This window comes from Octodon degus, unplaced genomic scaffold, assembly GCF_000260255.1.
Source record: "Octodon degus isolate 3935 unplaced genomic scaffold, OctDeg1.0 scaffold00007, whole genome shotgun sequence".
Lineage (NCBI taxonomy): Eukaryota > Metazoa > Chordata > Mammalia > Rodentia > Octodontidae > Octodon > Octodon degus.
Genome location: NW_004524583.1, coordinates 19,431,253 through 19,451,827, shown reverse-complemented (window position 1 = coordinate 19,451,827; position 20,575 = coordinate 19,431,253). Strand labels below are relative to the sequence as shown.

General features: G+C 45.3%; 1 protein-coding gene across 2 annotated transcripts in view; it reads right to left on the bottom strand.

The window, feature by feature from the left end:
• Positions 1-14,215, bottom strand: part of Gphb5 (glycoprotein hormone beta 5) — a 16,008-nt gene extending 1,793 nt beyond the window's left edge. Inside the window, exons 1-2 of one of the 2 annotated variants that reach the window (XM_023701933.1) lie at positions 14,155-14,215; positions 3,448-3,658 (exon numbers count right to left, since the gene is read on the bottom strand). In XM_023701933.1, coding sequence (XP_023557701.1) covers positions 3,448-3,651 — 204 coding nt within the window. In that variant the 5' untranslated portion in view covers positions 3,652-3,658; positions 14,155-14,215. Of the gene's footprint in view, positions 1-3,447; positions 3,659-4,691; positions 4,904-14,154 lie in introns of those variants that run through there. The other variant, XM_004624800.2, reaches the window with a different exon arrangement.
• Between the last annotated feature and the right edge of the window lie 6,360 nt (positions 14,216-20,575).

Genomic DNA, 20,575 nt, shown 5'->3' with positions numbered 1-20,575 from the left:
AAAAAAAAAAAAAAATCAAATCTCCGGGCCAGCAAGAATGCTCAGCAGACTAAAGTGCCTGCTTAGGCATGTGCAGGGACCAGGGTTCAGTCCCCAGCACCACATGCCACACCAGCCCCACCCCCCAGGGCGGGCTGAGCTAGCCACCAAGTCGAGGCGTAGTGGTGCACACCTGTAATCCTAGCGCTGGGGAGGCTGAAAGTAGAAGGATCACTATGAGTCCAAGGTTCATACTGAGACCCGGTGACAACCAAATACATTTTAAAAAAATAAAGTAAGATAAAAGATTCGAATCTCGTCCTTCTCCTGATGTGTCTGTGATGCCCCCACCTCGTGACTTCTTCACCTGGCTCCAGCCGCAGTGATTCCTATTGTTCCTCAGATTACCCCTCTGAGACCCTTCTTGCTTGCTGTCCCCTGCCTGGAACATTCCTGTCCCCTAACCTCCACTGCTCCACCCTTACGTTTTTGTTCAAATGTCAGCCTCCCAAGGGAAGCGTTTCCTTACATCCTACTTAAAATACAACATCTCAGCTCCGTGTTCTAGTGTCTCCTCTCCTGCTTCCTGCTTCGTTTTCTCCACTCCAAGAGACATCTTACCTATTTTATCTTGTTCTATGACAAGCAACTCTTTAGCCTGTTATGACCAGGGTTCTTGACCATTTGATCACTGCAGACCCATCCCCAGAGGGGATCCAGGAGGCTCTCCATGAGCATCTGATGAATCAAAGAAAAAAACAGCTTCCCGAATGCTCTGTGAAATGTTCTGATATGTGAAAGGGTCTCTTCCATCCTCCACCTTATAAACCCTGACTTCCAAGATGATTTTGCTAAACCAAGCACACAGACCAGCGAAAAACCAGCACAGGGTAGTATGGTAAACATAAACATCCAGAGCTCTATAGTCAGACCTGTTTAGCTTGTGCACCTGTCAGAGACCTGGACAAGTTAACTCACTGGTGCCCAGTTTCCTCATGCAGCCAAACACCAACCTCATAGCATTGCTGTGGAAATAAGGAAAATGGTAACGCCATGCCCACAAGGTCACATAAGGTAAGTGTCCAGTCAGTGTGAGCTACTATCTTACTCGGCCAAATATTGGGAAGTAATAATGAAAAACTAATCTTCCAAAGCATAGTGCCTTCACTTGCTCTGGGCAAAAAGTAGGTAGACAGATAGATAGATAGACCAACAAATATTCGATAGACACATAGATGAATAGACAAATAGACAGATATATAAATAGATAGATAGATAGATAGATAGATAGATAGATGATAGATAGATAGATGAGAACCCAGATGAAGTCCTTGCACAAATGCTATGAAAATAGCAACTTTGCCTTCCATGAGGACCATGAAGAATTTGTCCTCAGAAAGTTGAATTTGTCAGCTTTCTCCTCCTGCCTCCTTTTATTTTGTGTTCTCTCATCTTAGCACTCTGAGAACCTAAGCGGATCAGACATCCAGTTAAAGTTATGTTTCAGAATAATTAACCTCTTAGAATAATATGTGGGACAGATATATGCTTTTAAAGAAAACCCAGCCACTTGTCATAAACACCCTTATTTTCAGACAGCCTTACTTTTGGTAGGCTATCAAAAACAAAAACAGTATCCTTACTTCAGAAATTTTCTTTTGCTGGGAAAATGAATCTGAGCCTTCTAATTCTTGTATTCTTTACTCAGATAACTTCACTTTTCCTAACACAAGAAACACACACATACACACACACACACACACACACACACACACACACACACACAAAAGCTGGCCAATATTAGGAAAAATCTGGTTCTTTCCTGGGCTTGGTTTTTCCATTTCTCCAGGGATAGCTCAGTCCTTCTCCTCCTGTGAGTGACCAGGGGGTCTGTTACAGACCTTGGGCAAGGGATAGAAGAAGGAAGGACAGACTGGGTGAGGGGAACCTGGAGCTTGAGATGGTGGTGCACAGAACTCTCCCACTAGCCAGATGCAAGGCATTGTGGAAGGCAGTGCTGGGCCAGGTCCTGCGTAGGAGAAGATTCCCTGAGTTCATTTGTTGTCAATGGACAGACAGAATGTACTGAGGACTACTGAATTTTTATTTGGTTTCTTAGGTGCAGGCCCCTGAATAATGCAAAGTGATAAAAGAGTAGAGTAGGGTAGGGTAGAGTCGAGTTGGGTCAGGTCGGGACAGGTCGGGTCAGGTAGGGTAGGATAGGTAATATTATGGAGTCAGTTCATTTAATTTGGTCATCTCTTCACCAAAACCCAGTTCCATTCAGAAGGCCCAGTGTTCTCTAAGCAGCAGCAGGTTGCTCTCCAGCCCCTGAAGCAAAGCCCCCTTCTCCTGAGGTTCTGTTCTCTGAAGCTGGTTTTCATCAAGCTAGAGACTAGGACAGTTTGTGGAAATGAAAAGGATATGAGAAAGGAGTTAGAATAAAATTTTGTGAGGGCCCTGGTAGAAAATCTTTAAAAGTCAACGGCTGGGGAGCTAGCTCAGTGGGCTGGGGAGATAGCTGGATGGAATAAGTGCTTGCCTGGCAAGCACAAGTTCCTGAGTTCAATCCCTGGTACCACCAAAAAGATAAATAAATAAGTAAAAGTCAACTTGACCAGGCCAAAGCCAAGAATACAGGGAGCTAAGGTGTCCACCATCACGTTGAAGACAACCATTGGATTGAATTTGTGCAAGTGGGTGGACATTAAAGGCTTTGGAGCTGGGGGTGGCAAGACCAGAACTGTTCAGGAGACAACCCAGGCACTGGTAGCACCCAACAGTCACTCGGGATGTGACATGACAGGAGTTCATTGGGATGATGATTCCCTAACAGCTCCCAATCAAGCTCCAGCAGGATTCCAACTTTATTTTGAGATTTTTAGGCCTTTTTTTTTTTTAATATATAAGAGGCCAGATCTAACTGAAAATAAAGGGAGTTGTTGGCTCTGTCCATGACTTCCAGAGGTCCTCAGGGAACAGAGGCAGATGGGCTGGGGTGAGGCACTATAGAAGAGGCCAAGGTCCCACTCCCTTACCATACAACCCAGAGCCCCCTGTCTCAGTAACTGGCTGACTTTGTGACAGATGAGGGAGGAGAGTGACTCACATGTAACCAAGGGTTGATTCCCAGCTTTATACCAATTCTCTGTGACTTACAGCCACTCTTTGACTCTTCCACTTGATCTGTGAAATGGGTAGAACAGTGTAGCACATTCTGACCTCCCAGAGATTTGTACAAGGTGCACAGACACCTTATCAACCACGCTACTAACCGGATCGGTGCCTTCTGAGGGGGGCAACCTGACTTTTTACATCATTTTTGCAAGCTGCCAAATAATTATGGAATTGCTCTTTTAATCCACAGGAAAGAGAGGATGCCCTGCTTCTACTTCCCCTCTCTGAAACAGTGAACACTTAGGAATCAGGCCCCAGCAGCTGGTCTGGGAGGCGCTGCCTGCCACTCACCTCCCAGGTCTCACAGCGGCCCCAGCAGGCATCCGTGGTGATACGAAGGCCCCTGCAGCCCGGCTTCTTGGCCCGGAAGGTAAACTCCCTCACAGCACAGCCCACAAAGGTCCGAAGGTCACCACTGGAGGCACCGAGGACAGGTCCACAGCCACACGGAAAGAGCAGGGCCATGGCACCCAAGAAGAGGTACACCAGCTTCATGATGTTCCTCCAGAAAGGGAAAGGACATAGAGTTGGGCAACCCCACTGCCCCGAGAGGTAGAGCCAAGATGTGCTTGCTGCTATCCACGGGACCTTGCTTTTTGCATTTCAGGAAAAGTGAGCCAGGAAACATAAATACCATGAAATGCCAACACTAGTGCCCAAAGTCTTCCATAACTGGCTCCAGTAGAGATTCCACGGATCTTTCTAGATCCCCAACCTTCAAACTGCATTCTTGGGATTTGCCTTAGTGCAACCCCACTGCTGCTGTTAACTTACATGTTAAAGAAATTTAAGTGGAGATGTATATGATGAAAATAGATGTATGTATGAAAATACCACATCGAAACCTAATAGTTTCAAAATTAATAAGCACAAATAACATATTAAGAAAAAACTAGGAGAAAAATTTTAAAGTCTGGCTCTTCTATGACAAAAAAAAGAAGAAGAAATGCATCCTAACAATCTCTCCAAAATTAACACAAGGTATAAATAACACCAAAAGTCATGCATGTCCTAAGATAATACATGAGCACACAAAAATTATTTTATTTAGGTTCAGGGTATTGGGGTGCCATGCTTTACGCTTTGCTCAAAATTATAGTTTCAATGTCATAGCTAAGAAATGAATGGGAGGAGGCAGGTAAATACTAATAATGACATGGCCTACATGTGTTGCTTCTAACCCAGCCCACCAAAAAAACCATAGGTCCCCAGTCATGGCCACTCATAAGAGATGTGTCCTACTTACAGATCGCCTCTGCTCTATACATCCACTGTAATAAGTACCTAGTTGTTAATAAATTTATATTCAAAATGATGGGAAGCTTCAAAAGCTGTCATCACTGGATCTCAGTCGTTTACTAAATATACCCAGATATCCAAGTGTGTTTGTTGAATGCTCTTAAGACATTATCACTCAATCCAGCTAGCATTTCCAACCTGCCCTCCTAGCTCCTACCTCTGACCTGCTGTCATACATAGAAGTTCTTGGGCTTCCCTGAAGGAGGAATGAAGCTACAAAGTGGAGAGGCACTTACCAACTCTTCTTCTGGAGCTGACACTTACACCCAAGGTCTAAGAAAGTCACAAGGGGTGGCAGAAGTCCACTCTATAGAAACGTCTCTACCTTCTGTTATGGGGCTCATCACTTGCCCAAATATAGAGGAAAGGGCTTGTCAATCAAAGCAGAAGAGAGGCAGATCCTTCCAGGAACCACTAAGCACATCAAAGCTGTGGAATATAAAGCCAGTCTCTTTTCCAAAACTGATTAACTGAAAGGGTGTTGTTTTGTTTCTTAGCATCACCTACTGAAACAGAAAGTTGCCTCGGTGGGTGACATAATCCCAGTGAAGTCAGCAGAGATGGTTCACCTGGTTTTGAGAGAATAAATGCACTGGGGCAAGGTGGATTAAGTTCTCCTTTATGATAACCACAGTTTCCTTAGAAATAGGAGCAAGTCACTAGCAGCTCAAGGCAAACTCTTTCCTTGAACACACAGCACGTCTCAGTTCACTGAAAAATAACAAAATGATAATTCTTACTGGAAAGAACATGGGATCGCTCACTGAGAGGAAATATGTTGAACATCTCGCAGCTGGTAAAGTCATACAGAATACTAATAATATCTTAAAAAGAGTCTTGGGGCTTAAAGGTGATTGTTCATTTCTTCTACATAACTTTTCGACATTTTCCACTCTTTCTACATTGGCTAAGATTTTTATTATAGAAAATCAGTTGATATTAGTATTTTTAAATGATAATAAACCAGTATGTACCCATTTGTTCTGCACAGGAGGACATTGATGCTGTTCTAGTGGAAATGTTGTTTGATTTTTTTTTTATCTTAAGAGATTAAAATAGGAACAGAATAGTCATTTTCTATGAGCATGTGATTTAGTTTATATTCCAATCTGCAACAACAGCATGCAAATGGGTAAAAAACCTGCTTGGTGAAGGCATTCCTCTGGGGCTCTAAAGAGTAAATGCCCTCGGGAGTTTACACATCACAGCAAATCATGACACAGCCAGAGACAGTTAAAATGTTAAAGAGCTAACATAGCCAAATAAAGAAGTTCGAACATTCCACTTTCCACAAAGAAAGGTATCCCTTGAGCAAATCCACTACTCATCGAAGGTTTGAGACTTGAAAACCTGTAACACTGTCATCAACACACCACCTATGTCTAAAATCATATGGTTCTCTGTGCCTTATGGACAACAGAACTGGGCTTGGGATAGAAGGCTTTCTATGGCCCTTCAGCCTGTGAGCAGCCAAATCTGAGCAGGGCCTGTGGGACACACTGCAACCTCAGTGATCTTCCCAACTGGCTGGGCCACCCGGAGCCTGAAAGCTGAGAACAGCTGGGGGCTGGGTTTCTGAAGAGGGGTGCTCAAGCCTTTCAGGTCTGGAGCACAGACCCTGGCCTCTGCACACTCCCAGAACAATGACCAACAGCAAAGGGGGGGCCCACAGGGCCTTCCGTGCTGGAGCTCAGAGGGCCATGTGACACATTGGCAGAGCTCATCATGCCAGAATGGCCCTCTTGTCTCCTCCGCACCAGGCACTGAGAACCCAAGCTGATCTTCATCTGTCATCTCTAAACTTCCCAGCAATTCTGTTTACTGTTTATCCTTTTTATGTTGGGAGAAATGGAGGCCCGGTGGTCACTTTGTAACCACCTATTTCTAAAGTCTTGTTAGCAAGGGATATGAGAGCAGGTGGGTTAGCTCCTCAGCCTGAGCGGGTGCTGTATGCCCAGAGGCGCTCCTCCTGAGTCAGCCACGCTGGTTCTCAGGGCTACAACTTCCTGCCCCCGGGCAAGCAGCTTTTCTCAGCCTCAGTTTCCCCATCTGTAACATAGTAGGGTTTGACTGCAAGACTCACGAGCTCCCTCTTCAGCTCCAAAACCTAAAGATTTGCCAAGAACAGCTGAGGACAAGTTAGATGAGCACCCAAAGGCGTCGTCTCACCACCATGAGGTTTTGTAAGGATTTTGTTGAGAACTTGACTCTGACAACTGCTGGTTTGTGATCAAGGATAACTCTGGGAAATCACTCAGCTACGCAACAAGGGGACAGCGTTCATTTCTCATGGGAATGCAGCTTGGAGGTCTTCCACCCCTCCTCACTCCACACACTGAAAATGCCTCGGCCCTAGAGGGCAGCTGAATGCTTTGTAACGCAACGTCTATCTATTTAGTTATTTATTTTTGGCAGAACCGGGGATTGAACTCAGGCCCTTGCTCTTGCCAGGCAAGCACTTATTCTATTGATCTATTTCCCTTGCCCCTGTGCAACATCTATCAACCAACCGATCCTCGCAGCACTCGGCAGGAGGTGCTCCGGGATTCTGCACCGCCCTCGTTTCCCTTCCACAAGACCATCGTCGCTTTGCGCTCCACTAAGAAGAAAAAAGCTGCCAGCAAAAAACTGTGTCACGGCCTCAATGAGGCACCCAGCTGCAACGGTACTGGAGGTGAGAATAAAACATCTGAGTCTGAGAGTAGAGGAAGCAAAGCCTCTGGGGACCGTGGGACCTTCGCAGCGCGTTGAAGTAGTGTCACCTTGGGGCCAACCTGCCTCCCAGCCACCCTGGGGGGCTGAGGCCTGGCGCTACTGCTAACATGTTTTTCAGTGGGAACAAAAGGAAACGGAAGTAACTTTTAAGGCCCAAAGCCCACACTTGGGGGGATCCAAAGTTACCAGTGTTGCAAAATTCCATTTATTAATGCATCTTCATGAATATTCCCAAATAATTTCAGCTCTGATGCAAAATAGAGCTGAACAGACTCAGCCACCCAGTGCTTACCGGGTGGCTTCCCGCTCCGCAGGTGCTTGGGAAGGCTGGGAGCTGCTAAGCTTTTTGCTGCTTCCCTGAGCACGATGTCTCCGGAGCTTAGAAACGCGTGTGCACACTCCCAGTAGCCTTCCCTGCCGCTCCCTCACCGCGTGTGCACACTCCCGAGTGGCCTTCCCTGCCGCTCCCTCACCGCGTGTGCACACTCCCAGTGGCCTTCCCTGCCGCTCCCTCAGAATGCACAGTATTCTGCCCAAGGGTCAGATTAATTATCATCACGCCTCCAGTGGGTGAAATGAAAAGCCACAAATAAAGCTACACATTTCACAGGACTAATAGAATTAACGATTTTCTGGAAAGAGGTCTGAGAAAGGTCAGCTTTGGATCTTACAAAGTTGTGTTGCTTTCAATATCTCTTATTTACAGGGGGAAGAGCTCTGAGCTTACACATGAAGATGAATTGTGAAGACTTAGAAGAAACTCACTTATCGGAAAGTCATTTTTCCCCCTGAAAAGCGCTTGGTATTTGTAGGACAGTTCCTCGTGTTATTGACTTGAAGAGGTAACATTTGCCCTGGATGATGGTGTCGTTGCTATGGCAACTTTTTTAACAAGACTAAAAATAATGAAGTCTGTGTCTGATTTACTAGGACAAGTCAAGCCTTTCCCCACAACCTTCTGAAAGAAGTATCTGTCGCTTGTCACAGATTTATTTCCAATTAAGGGGCACATGGGTTAGGCACGGAAGTAAAATGTTTTTATTTCCACCAGATTCTTCCACTTTTGAATGTCATAGCTTTGCGAGACACTACAGACACATGCCTAATAGAGAGACACAGAGAGGCACTTAATGAGTCACAAAGAAGCATTCTGTACTTCGAGTGCATCGCGGTATTCTCACTGGAATGAGTCCACGGAGTGCCTGGGTCCCCAAGCCCTTCCTCTCTAATTCCCCACGCAATCCACAGACAAGGCCAAGGTTTGTGTTAACCAAGCTTTGGTCAGCAGCTCTTCGTTTGTTGACTCCTGATGTGGCTGCACTGAAGACCGTTGAGATCGCAGCCCCAGCACTTGGATGCGTGCGCGTGTATGTGCGCATGTGCGCGCATGCGCCAGTGCCTGAGTGCTGGGGATGGGATGGGGGATGGGATGGGGGATGGGATGGGGGGATGAGATGGGGAATGGGATGGGGGATGGGATGGGGATGGGATGGGGGATGGGATGGGGGATGGGGGCTGGGATGGGGCAGGAGAGCGGATCTGCTCTCTAGAGCATTCATTACATCACTTTACAAACATGTGCTAAGCAACTACTGTGTGCCAGGCACTATTTCGTACCACAGTCACTGGGCTCACTACCAAAAATTGAAAGATGATGAAGTGGGAAGACAAAAGGGTGGGAATAGCTAACACTAGACAGTGGTAATAGGGCTTATTTTTCTCTCTCTTCTTCCTTTCTTCTTCCGGTCCATGCACATTTTATTCATCATTTCCTAACACGAGTGTTACCACGTCAGACACAACAGCTGACCTCAAAGAATCCAGCATAGGGGATAATAACCCAGCCTGAGTATGGTTAAAAATCACATTCTTGGCCATTTATCCCAAAGAAATGGAAATGCTCACATAAAATCCTACATTGGTTCAAAGCTGTATTAAACTACAGATAACCCAAGTGTGCCAAAGCAGACGAGAGGTTAAGCGAGCTCTGGTGCACACGTCTGTGGGACACCACTCATCGATGACAGGGAGCAAGCGCACGACTTAGGTGAGTCCCAGAGAACCACGCAGAGTTTGAAAGTCAGCTTGGAATGTTCACCTACTATGTGATTTTATATAGAAGTTCCTAAAATAACAGTTACAGAAATAAAGAACAAGCCAGGCATGGTGGCACACGCCTGTAATCCCAGCACTTGGGAGGCTGAGGCAGGAGGATTGCTGTGAGTTTTAGGCCAGCCTGGGCTACAAAGTGAGTTCTAGGGCAGCCTGAACTGCACAGTGAGATGCTGTCTCAAAAAGGCAAACAGAAAAGCCAAGAGAAGGAAATGAAGATGAGACCAATGGTAGCCAGACGTTAAGGAGGGCTGCAGTGGTGTGTGGTTATGGAAGGGTGATGGGCCTGGAATGCTCTCTCTGGATCCATGGAGGAGACATACAATTGCATCACTGCATACACACATGAATGTGCGCATGCGTGCACATGCGCACACATGAATACAACTAAAATGGGAAATCTGAACCGGGTCAGAGATTGAATCAGTGTCCAGACCCTAGTTGCTTTGCTTCATAGGATGCATCACTGAGGTGAACTGGCTTAAGGGTGTATTTACTTCCTGTCCTACTTCTTACAACTGCATGAGAATCTACTATTATTTGAAAATAATTAGTTTGATTTCTAAAATCAATACCGTATCAAATGTGACACAGACTATGATAAAGCGAAAGGAGGGCATTGTGGGAGCCTGGAGTATGGGGGCAAGGAGCCGTGTGGTCAGAAGAGACTTCCTAGTCAATCCAAGCTGAAGGGTCCACGTATGTGTCTGGGTTTTCATCCTGCCCGCTGCTCCCTCCCCCACTTCCTAGCACACTGCCTGGCTGATAGTTAATCATCAGAAGCTATTTGTTTAAGGAATAAGTGAAGCCAGGGTAGAGGGTGAGTTTTTAGTTCCTCATGGTTCAGCAAAGAGTTGAAGCTGAGAGCTGTGGTAACAGGTGAAGAGCTGGGTGGGTACTGTGGACACAGTGAGGGGAGAGGCTGGAGCAAAGACCACTGGCGAGGTCACTGGGCCACAATCCATTGTGGGAAACCCTTCCAGATAAGTCCTGTGTCTGCAGCACAGACATTCATAGCAACAGACGTCGTCACCAGGCGATGTTACATCTTCTAGAAGCTACATACAAAAAGTGAAATGAATTCCAACAATTAATCCCAGTGTAATAGCACTAGAAAGAAAATAAATTTTATTTAACTCAACATTATCCAAAGTGTTCACGTTTCAACATGTAATAAATATTTTAAAACACTGATTAAGGCTGGCGAGATAGCTCAGCAGTCTAAAGCGCCATTCACCTCCTCAGCCCTATACTCTTTTGACATCCTTTTTTAAGTGATAAGTCTATGGCATCCAGTCTGCATTCACAGCAAGTATAATTGACAGCCCACCTCATTCAAACCAGCAGTGGATCAAGCGCTCAGGATCTACACTTGGTAGCTACCAAGGTGGACCATATGGGGCTTCCTGGTGTCAAGCAGAGGGGTGTTTGTTGGAATTTCCCCTGCACTCATCTCATGTGGCAGCATATGTTATCTTTTGCCCTTTATGATGAAGAAACGAAGACACAATGACATTAAGAGAACAAACCACAGCCTCCCAGCTAATCAGTAATGGAACTAGGATTCCAACTCACTCACCTCTGGCTGATTGGTTGTGACTGCACAGGGCAGTTTAGCCGCTCTGTTGGAGCATTCTAGAGAGAAAGCCTGGCCACAGCAGGTACATCATTATGTCAGCTATGTAGAAGTATCCATGTCCTCAACAACTGAGCTCAGGCTGCTAATGCAGACAGCATTTCAAAGCATAAAGCAGCAAGGAGTCTATGAAAGAGATTTTTTTTCCCAGAATGTATCAAAATGATTATCCAGCACCATGATTTCAGACCTACAGAGCCCAGCTTCTGACTTGGGTGTTCTGGCATCTGGGAAGGGCCTGTCCGCTGGGCTGAATCACAGCTTCTCTCCTCCACGTAGCTGAGGCAGACACATCAAATTGAATCAGAGAGAGGAATTCTTCCCAATTATCAATGATGGCCCTGACATATGGTGAATGACAAGCCAGAATAATGATCAGACCCAGAGACAGGAAACTAAGACCATCAAAAGGATGGAGGAACTTCATGACAAAGGTTAAAAGTGAAAGAAAAAACACCAACCTACACCAGATTGGTGAAGGTTAGAGAGGAAGGAAAGTGCAATGGAAAATGTCAGGGAAGTGATGAGCTTATCAAAAACACAGCATTTTTTTATTAATTTTATTGAGAAACATATCAACGAGACAGTTTCAAAACTGATTAATAGGATAGTTTCAATAATTAATATAATGCATACTATTAACTTCTTAGTGTTTATTCATAGTACAAGATGCTTGAGGATTGGACAATGAGGAGAGGGCAAGGAGAAAAGCTGGGGAAAATTGACGGGGCAAAACCATACATTTATACACACAAGATGGGTAAGGCAGTGATCCTGAGAAAGCTCAGCAGGTTTTCGAAACTAGCAGTTAATTGATAGGATTCTCACCCTGACTAACTATATATGCTGATACCTGTGAACTAAGCAACTGCACTGAAGAAAGCAATATGTAATAGAAGGGTCACACTTGGATACCTATCATTCTGGCCTTCTAAATACATACTGCTTGTCATGACATACCAACTAGTGTCCTACTGTCTCTCAAGTAAATGTTTAAAAAAAGGGGGCTTAATAAATGAAAAAAAGAGACAACAAAAATAAAAATGTCACAGGACTGTCCTGCTACAATGCTGTATATGGTTAGATTTCTAAATTTCTGTGTAAAAATATGTAATTGTTTATTCATTTTTAAAATATTTTTATTTTTTACTTTTTCTCTTCATATTCTGTAGAAACTTAAAGTTTAACATATTAATACTAGATGGAAAATACCTGTTCCATATTATGCCTAAGATGTTTGATATTCAGACAGATAGTGAGGTTAAACCCAACTGTATATGTTGTAGGGTAATAACAAGCTTCTCTTCTGGAGGGTTAGCAACCTAAGTTTGCAGACCAAAAGGTAGAGAAAAAGAAGGGCTGCGAGGACAGCCAACGTTTTGGCCCTAGCCATTCAAGGTCAGTGAACACAGCATTTTTTTAAAAAGCAAATGTGAGGCCCATTTCTGCCTGCAGTCACAGCTCCAGGATCCTGGAATCAGGGTCTCCTGGCATCTGGGCTCTTCCTTCCTTGGGACTTCTGGACAAGGGTTAGAAATGGAGCTCAATCATGACTCATCCTCATGTCAGACACTGACAAAAGGATGTACAAAAGGCGGTACAGGGCTACAGGATAAATCCTGAGAGTACTTGACTGATCTTATCAGATACAAAAGCTACATTTCTTGGTCTTGCTATATCTTGGTCTTAACCATCCAGAAGAAAAGTATAAAAATGAGGTATTTAAAGTAAATCCATATTAATACAATGAGCTGTAAAGGGCTCAAGTCAATAACTTCTGAGGATAACCCACTAATATTATAGACTGCTAAAGTGTTAGATTGTTTAGTTGAATTCAAACACCTATAGATTTAGATGCCAGTAGAATATTCACCTCTGACAGGACAAAAAAAATTAAAATTAAAAAAAAGATACAAAGGAAAGATCATTTTGTATTTATATATACAAAATAGGATAAATTTGCAGCTACTTTCGCTTAATTCAGTGAGAAGAAAGAGGTGTACTAACAGTGTTTGGACAGAATATCCTGTCTGCTTCTTGTACTATGGATAACCACTAAGAAGATAACAATGTACAGTGTATTGACTATCAAAACTGTCCTATCAATCAGCTGTGAAAAAAAAACAAAAGAAAAAGAAATGGAGCTCAAGACCGAGGAGCTGAGAGAGGCAAAAGCCTCAGACCTGCAGTGCCAAGCCAGTGAGCCCTGAGGCCCACAGCACCAGCTGAAATGGCCCAGAACTCACACATGTGAATGCCCAGCTCTGTGCTGTTCATTGCTGTCCTCGCTGCCTGCTTCTCCTGCTTTGGGTGTAATGCAAACAGCCCACCTCATTTGGTCCAGAGTCCCTCTCTCTCTCCCCAGGCCTTCCCACGCACCCTATCTTGTGCCTCTCATTTCTCTAAGTGGCAGCACTGAGAGTCACCCTACACCCCTCCCAGTGCCCTACGGCACACGCACACACACATCATCATCCATCTTACCTAGCCCTGAAACTCCTCATGCCTCAGCCTTGCGCCTTCAGAATCCTTGAGCTCCATTGTAACTGAGGTCTCTGACCTCTTCCTGTTGGTTCCCAGTAGCTAGAAAACTCCTTGGAAAATGGAGATCTAACCTTGATCACATCTGCTGAAGGAAACCCTTCCTGGCTCCCTGTCTTCCTGCCACTGTCTTCCTCACTCTCTTTTCCACCTGGACACCTGTGCTTTCCTCTCTCCAACCCCTGCCCCTGCTCCACCCTACTCCTCCTCTGGGACCCACTGAGCTGCTGATTTTTTCAGGAAGCCCTCCCCATACCCCAGTTGGCTGCTCACCACAGCGCCCCCTATGCCAAGCACCACCCTCTCCAGTGACTCGTGTTGTACTGCCCGGACCCTCCGGCTCACTTGTCCCTGGCACCAGCCTGTCTGTCAGTTCTAAGTAGCTCTGCTGACTCCTGCACAGCCTCGCTTCCCCAGGGCCCACTGGAAGCAAGCAATAAATAGTTGAGGAAATCATTAAAGACTAAATGATTGTGGAGAGCATGAAATATCACTTATTCCCACTTTCTCCCTACATAAAACATTGTCAGTCCCCATGAATGTCTGGCCAATATTTCGAGAAGAGCAGGTAGCCCATCCATCAAGATTTGCTCTCTCCTTTGTACTGACGACATGGAGCAGTGTAGGCAGCATGGTGAATGACAGGAGCTGCGGTTGTGTGCAAGGTGGGGCCACATGCCAGAATGTGAACTTACCAGGCACCAGGGTCCCAAGTGCACTGACCCAGCCAGCTAGACCATGCCCACTTGTGGCCTCCTGCCCCTCACAGGGCACTGGGCCCCGCCACTCCACCCTCACTGGTTCCCGCAGCTTCTGCTGGGTGATTTGTGAGTACACAAGGCTGTTCCCCAGCTCTCCTTGGCACCTTGCTCTGTTTGCTTGGGCTGCATGACTAACTTCAATTACTCGGGAAGGAAAAAAGCAAGCACTTTCGCTCTCTGCAGCATGAACTAGCTCATCAAGGAAATACGGGACTCGACTGACAGCCAGCTACTGGCTTCCATCGCATGTGCCGTCCCTCGGCTGTGCTTGGAAGGAAAGACTTCGGGCTCCTCTGACAGCCTGATGGCAAATGACATAATTGTGATAATCCTCTTCCCTCAGGGGCAAAAGCAAAGGGGCAGGCTCCATGATGAAATCACTGTGCCTCAGAGAGGTAGTCACGTCCAGGGCTGGGGAGACAAGACGTGTATTTCACGCATGGCCAGCACTACTGTCCGTGCTCTGCTTCCGCACTCCTGTGAAGATCCATGACACCTGTAGTCAACTGAGCCAGAGCATGAAGTTTCAGAAATATTATCAACACACACACATACACACATGCACACACATACACACACATACACACACGCCCCAAGTTGCGTTTACCCTACAAAATTATGAATTTCATGCCTCAATTAAAAAATTACAAGACCCTTTTAATTTTAGTCTCCACTCTAATCCTTTCCCTCCGATATCATGACCAGATTCAGGGAAGGAGATTTATCTTCATTCTTCTCCATCTGGCCTCTGTCTGTCCACTCCACACCCCACTGTGAGTCTCTTATCTGATGAATGAGGTAGGAAAATAAAGATGGTGGCTCAGCATCCAGGAGACGGAGAGCTCAGGAGCATCGTCAAGGTGTTATTAGCTCTGAGTTACAGACACAGCCCCCGAAGGTGATGCACACTTCTTGGTATAAGTGACAAGAAGCCCAGAGACAGGGAGCTCAGCCCACGGTATTGCTGCCCTTCAGCGTCATCAAGGACTCAGGGCTTCCTGTTTCTGCTCTGTGCCCTCAGTACACACGTGTCTCCCGCCTCAAGCTGGGTGTCCCAAAGCAGCAGTGTCCAAAGACAAAGGAAGAGAAGGACAAGGAGTCGTCTCACAAGCCCCTCTCTTGTGTGAGATAAAGGTCTGACAGAAGGTTCCTGGAGATTTCCTCTCTATTTACATGGGGCCAGAATCAGGCCTCAGAAAAGGCCCTGCTGTGTGGCAGGCAAGGGTGACAGCAAGGGACTTTTCAGCCCTGGAGCCAGCTCGCCACAGGGTAGGAGATCACCCATGTCCTAAGTGTGGGGACAGAGGCCATCTGACTACAAATTGTGTCTTCTAATCTAACATCACTCAGCAAAGAAGCCAGTGGCTTCTTCTCCTGCTATCAGACTCCTGCATCTTGTTTTCCTGTTATTTCCAAGCTTGGAGCAAGCAGAGGAATACAATTATTTATCACCCTGGAACACTAATCATTACCTCCAGAAGTATAGTTGATGGTGGAAAAATCAGTCCCCACAGCTCTGAACCCCATTTTCCTTACCTGGGAAGTAGAGGGGTGCAGAGCACAGCACCAAAGCCATGCCCAGGGCTCCATTTGGGGGTCTCCGAGGGAAGACAGAGTGCAAGGAGCTAAGCCGTGTCAGAAAGAGAGAGTGAGGCTCCTGCGGACTCGCTGGCCTTGCAGAGCCAGAGTAAATCAGGAAGAACTCGGAAGCCAGAATCAACTCAACAAAAATAAGAACTGGGGACTGTGCTCCAGCCCATCATTGAGGCCTGCCACGTAAGGCAATCGCAAGAGTTTCAGGAAACTTGTCCCCTGGAAAATAAGTTTCATAAAGTAAGCAGAATGACAAGCACAAAAATTCATTTCTCCTCCATCCCTGGATCAAAATCATCTCTAATGTCTAGGGCACTAGCCCAAAATCTCAGCATAACTTACAAAAATCCTTCCCAACATACATCCACACAAATCTAATAATAATAATAATATATTTAAAGCATTATTCTGTGTTCAGTAGCGATAAATACTGGATACTGCTTTGTCTCCTTCAGTCCTCAAGGATGCTGCTATAGTATCGTCTCCTCTTTCCATAAGAGGAAGCTGCAGCTAAGGAACTTGCCTGAAGTCATTCAGCTAAAACGGTGGACTCCATTTTTGAACTGAAGCTGTGTCCAACGCCTAAATACTTTTTTTTAAAAAAATCACTGTTTAGGTGTCTATTTCAACCAATTATCCATAAGAGGTTATTTTCTCTCTATTTCCTAGTATTCCTGACAGCTAGTAGACAGAAAGAAAGAAAGAAAGAAAGAAAGAAAGAAAGAAAGAAAGAAAGAGAGAGAGAGAGAGAGAGAGAGAGAGAGAGAGAGAGAGAGAGAGAGAGAGAAAGAAAGAAAGAAAGAAAGAAAGAAAGAAAGAAAGACTTCCTGAGCAGGCCCCCCTCTGTGCTGCACCCATTATACTGTTGTACCCTAGCTCAGGCTTCTCCTCCACCCAGAAGATTGTTACTCCTTCTTCAGGAAAGTATCTAAATTGTACACCCACGCTGTGATTTTCATGTGGAAAGCAACTCACATGCAGAGGAGCTAAAATGAGAATGCCCAGGCCTTACTCAGCAATGGGTCAGCTCACACCCACACTAAAATAGCAACAACCTGCAACACAACCATTGCTCTTAGTCAGCACAGCCAAGCAAGCCTCTGCAATCCCGAAGCATCCAAGGGCCCACCCTGCAGAGTCTCCCTCCAGCGGAGGCCTCGCCCGCTGTGGGAGGGCACGAGCTAACCTCGAATCGCAAACACAACTCCCACCTTGACTATGCAGTGGCCACAACTCAGTCTCAGGGCCTTAACCCAACTGCTCATGAGGCCAAGGAGCAAGGCTGGCCACCCACACAAGAGGATGACATAAACTTAGTTGTGCGGGTCAATGCCTTTAAAATTCTAATGAAAATGATTTTTCATCTTATAATTCTGTACCTCCTTTCACCTCCCTTAATGCAACAGCTATAAGTAAGGTCTGCAGGGTATGGAAACATAAACTGCAGTGTAGGCAGACTGCTTCGAAATAGGCAACTAAAGCACGAGAGAAACAGCTAAGGCAAGTGAAAAATGATTGCTCCAGGATACTGAACTGGAAGGTGAGAAGCAAAAGGTAAGAGGGGAAGCCACCACAGACCATGCCGCAGAGGGCCCTCAGCACCCTCTCTGTTGCCAGTTCACCCCAGCATAGCCCAGCACTGCCCAGCAGCTAAGCACGGGCTATTAGTCACAGTGTTGGCACTTGGTGATAAGCACGTGAGCTCTGGGCTACCCTTTGGGCTTCTGGCCTCTTAAAGTTTACCATCACGTCTAGAGGAACAGACTGGCAGAGGAACCAACAATGACAACAGAGACAAATGCCGTGACAAAGAGGAACCCTGGGAAGACTCCCTGGGGGAAAATGTTTTCTGAGCAAATGAAAGCTAGGAATTAATGACTACATTCTGGGCAGAGTCTGTTTAAAAGCTCAGAAATGAGAAAAATCTCCAAGCGTTAGGAAAGCTAAAGACCTCTGCATGAAGGAAAAGCAATGGGAGATAGAGGGCATGTCCAGAAGCGAGCAAGGCCCACCTTGGCTCTGCTGGCAGCATTACAGAGTTTTATTCAGAGGAGCACTGTAATCAGATAGGAGTTTTAGCCAGTTCACTCCATCCAGAGGGCGGAATGTACATGCGGTAGGATTAGATAATGACATCGGCAAAAGAGACTCTATGACAGACATCGGCCCATCCAGTTAGCAAAGTGACAGAACCTGAGTGGGAATTCACACAACAGAACTGTGGATGAAGCAGGAGGTGAACTGAAATCTATTTGACAGCCTGACTTAACAGGCGATAAAGGATGCAGGGAGGAGAGACACCCCAGATGGCTCATCTGGCTTTGCAGACTAAGTACCCAGTACTGGGGATCAGAGAAACAGGTTGGGGTCAGGTGAGTTCACTCTGTGGTAGCTTTGCAATCTCTGCTAGACTTCTGAGTAGAGATATCTACCCACTACTCCATACCCAGAAAGCAGTCAGAAACTGGGTGTGGTGGTGCATGCCCGTAATCCCAGCACTGAGGAAGCTGAGGCAGGAGATCATTGTGAGTTGGAGACCAGCCTGGGCTACAAAGTGAGCTCAACACAAGCCTGAGCTGGGTAGGGAGACCCTGTCTCAAAAAGACAAAAAAAAAAGGATACAAAGGGTTCCAGGCAGGATGGTAGATAACTGCTCTGTCTTCTTGGGGTTCACTAAGGTCTCCCAAGAAAGGTGAGTGGTAAAGTAAGGGGACAAGGAGTGAATGAGGAGCCCAACAGTCTGACACCCAAGTAGTGCTGACCCAAGTATTTACTGCTTTGGTGGCCCATGGCTTCTGGAGCTAAGACCAAAACTTCTAGGTCCACATATTCTCCCCTTTGACAAAATGGACAGGAAGGCAGCGGCCAAATCTTACCTAATTTAGTAGCCTTGGGTTCAGATAAACAACTAAGAATATGTACTTGTTCAATATATACTTATTAAACAATGACGGTATGTTCTATAATTTGAGGAGGCAGAAAAACAGTAAACCTGACATGGTTCTAATCCAAGAAAGGCACAGCGCTTACCTAAGCTCACACCTCTTTTCCTTGCTCCTGTTTTCTCCTTTCTCAGCTGAGCAGATATGTGGTTTCTCTAGAACTATGCTTAACAGAACCTAGGAGGGAAATGGAGAGAAAAGATGGGGAGAGGTCAGTTAGCAGGCACCAGGGTGCCCTGGACAGGAAGAACAACGTCCAACGTGTGTGGTGCGGCAGGAGAGCTGCAGTAGACAAGAATGAATGGTACGTTTCACGCTAGTCAGGAAGATGATTTTGAAGGTTCTCGAAACAAAGAAATGACAGATAGCCGAGGTGACAGATATGCCAAGTACCCTGATCTGACCATTACACATTGTCCATACAGACTGAAATGTCACACCAGACCCCATAAATATGAACCATTACTAAGTGTTCATCAAAAATTTTGAAAAACACGTTTTTAAACACTAAAACCTGGTTTCTAGACTCAATCATTTGCTTACTGTCCCTACCATGGAAAAAAAGAGAAGTATTTTTTAAATTCTCAATTGCCCTGGTTTGCTGTTAAAACTAAACCTTAGAATGCTAGAACTGCCTCTTGTCTGTCCCAGGTCAAGCTTTTTCGAAGAACCCTCCCTGAGGACAGTTTACTGACACTGGAGACTCATCACAGGGACAAAATACTTGGATTTCACAAAAATAAGATATTTTCTTACTAAAGCAACAAGTAGTGTTTTCATACTTTTACAGATTAACTAGGCAGGAACCACAAGTACTGTGTCAAAGTCAGATTTTTCTTCCTCCCCTACACTAGCTGCATAGAAGATTGCAGCTCATGTTTACAGTCATGAAATTAGAAAATTGGTGAGGAAGAGAAGAAACGCATTATAGTTTTGAAAGGAGGGTCCCAGAGCTGGCTCCTGGTCCAACTGTCTACAAATGTCCTGGGCCCAGCCATTGCATCTGCAGGGAAATCAGCTAGAAGCAAATGCAGATGAGGCGCCATGCTTAGCCCATTACTAGAGCTGGGTGGGCAGTAGCTACACAGCAACACAGACCTAAAAGATGATGGAGCCTTAGTTCAGGATTCAGTTACTCAGCAAAACCAGGATTTGGGGCAAAGTCTCCTTGAGAACAAGGCCTCTCCTTTCTGCTGAGAAGTGACAGCAGCTAGGTCAGCCCTGGACTCTCAGAGAGATGGCCAGCACTGGGGAAGCTTTCCACTCATTACTCCATACCGGGGTTGGGCTCTGTGCACACATTATACACCTCACAACAGGAAAACTCTACAGCAACAACAATGAAATACTTATATAAAATCTCCCAGCTCTCATAAAGAGGTCATACAAGCAATGTACCCAAGTTCCACAAGGCTTGTCAATTGGCTTAGATATTTTAGAAAATATTTTTCCCATGGGTCTCAAAAGTCATCGTCATAGAAAGTTTTTTCCTGGAAATTTAGCCTAGAAAAAATAAGTCTAAAATAGAGAATATAACTTATACAAAATACATTTACTGCAGCATGATTTTGCAAAAATAGCTAGAGAAACATCCTACTCTGGCCAGAATAAGAAACTATTAAATTAGGATCTACTCACACAATGGAATAGTATTTATCAACTAAAATTATAAGAACAGTAGCATGTGGAAAAGCATTTGGTATAAATTTAAAGGGAAAATTACAATGCAAAATTATATATATATATAATATATATCCACCAACTCTCTACAGCTCACCTTTCTTTGTTACTGGAGATCATATTATATAGTTATCCATGTA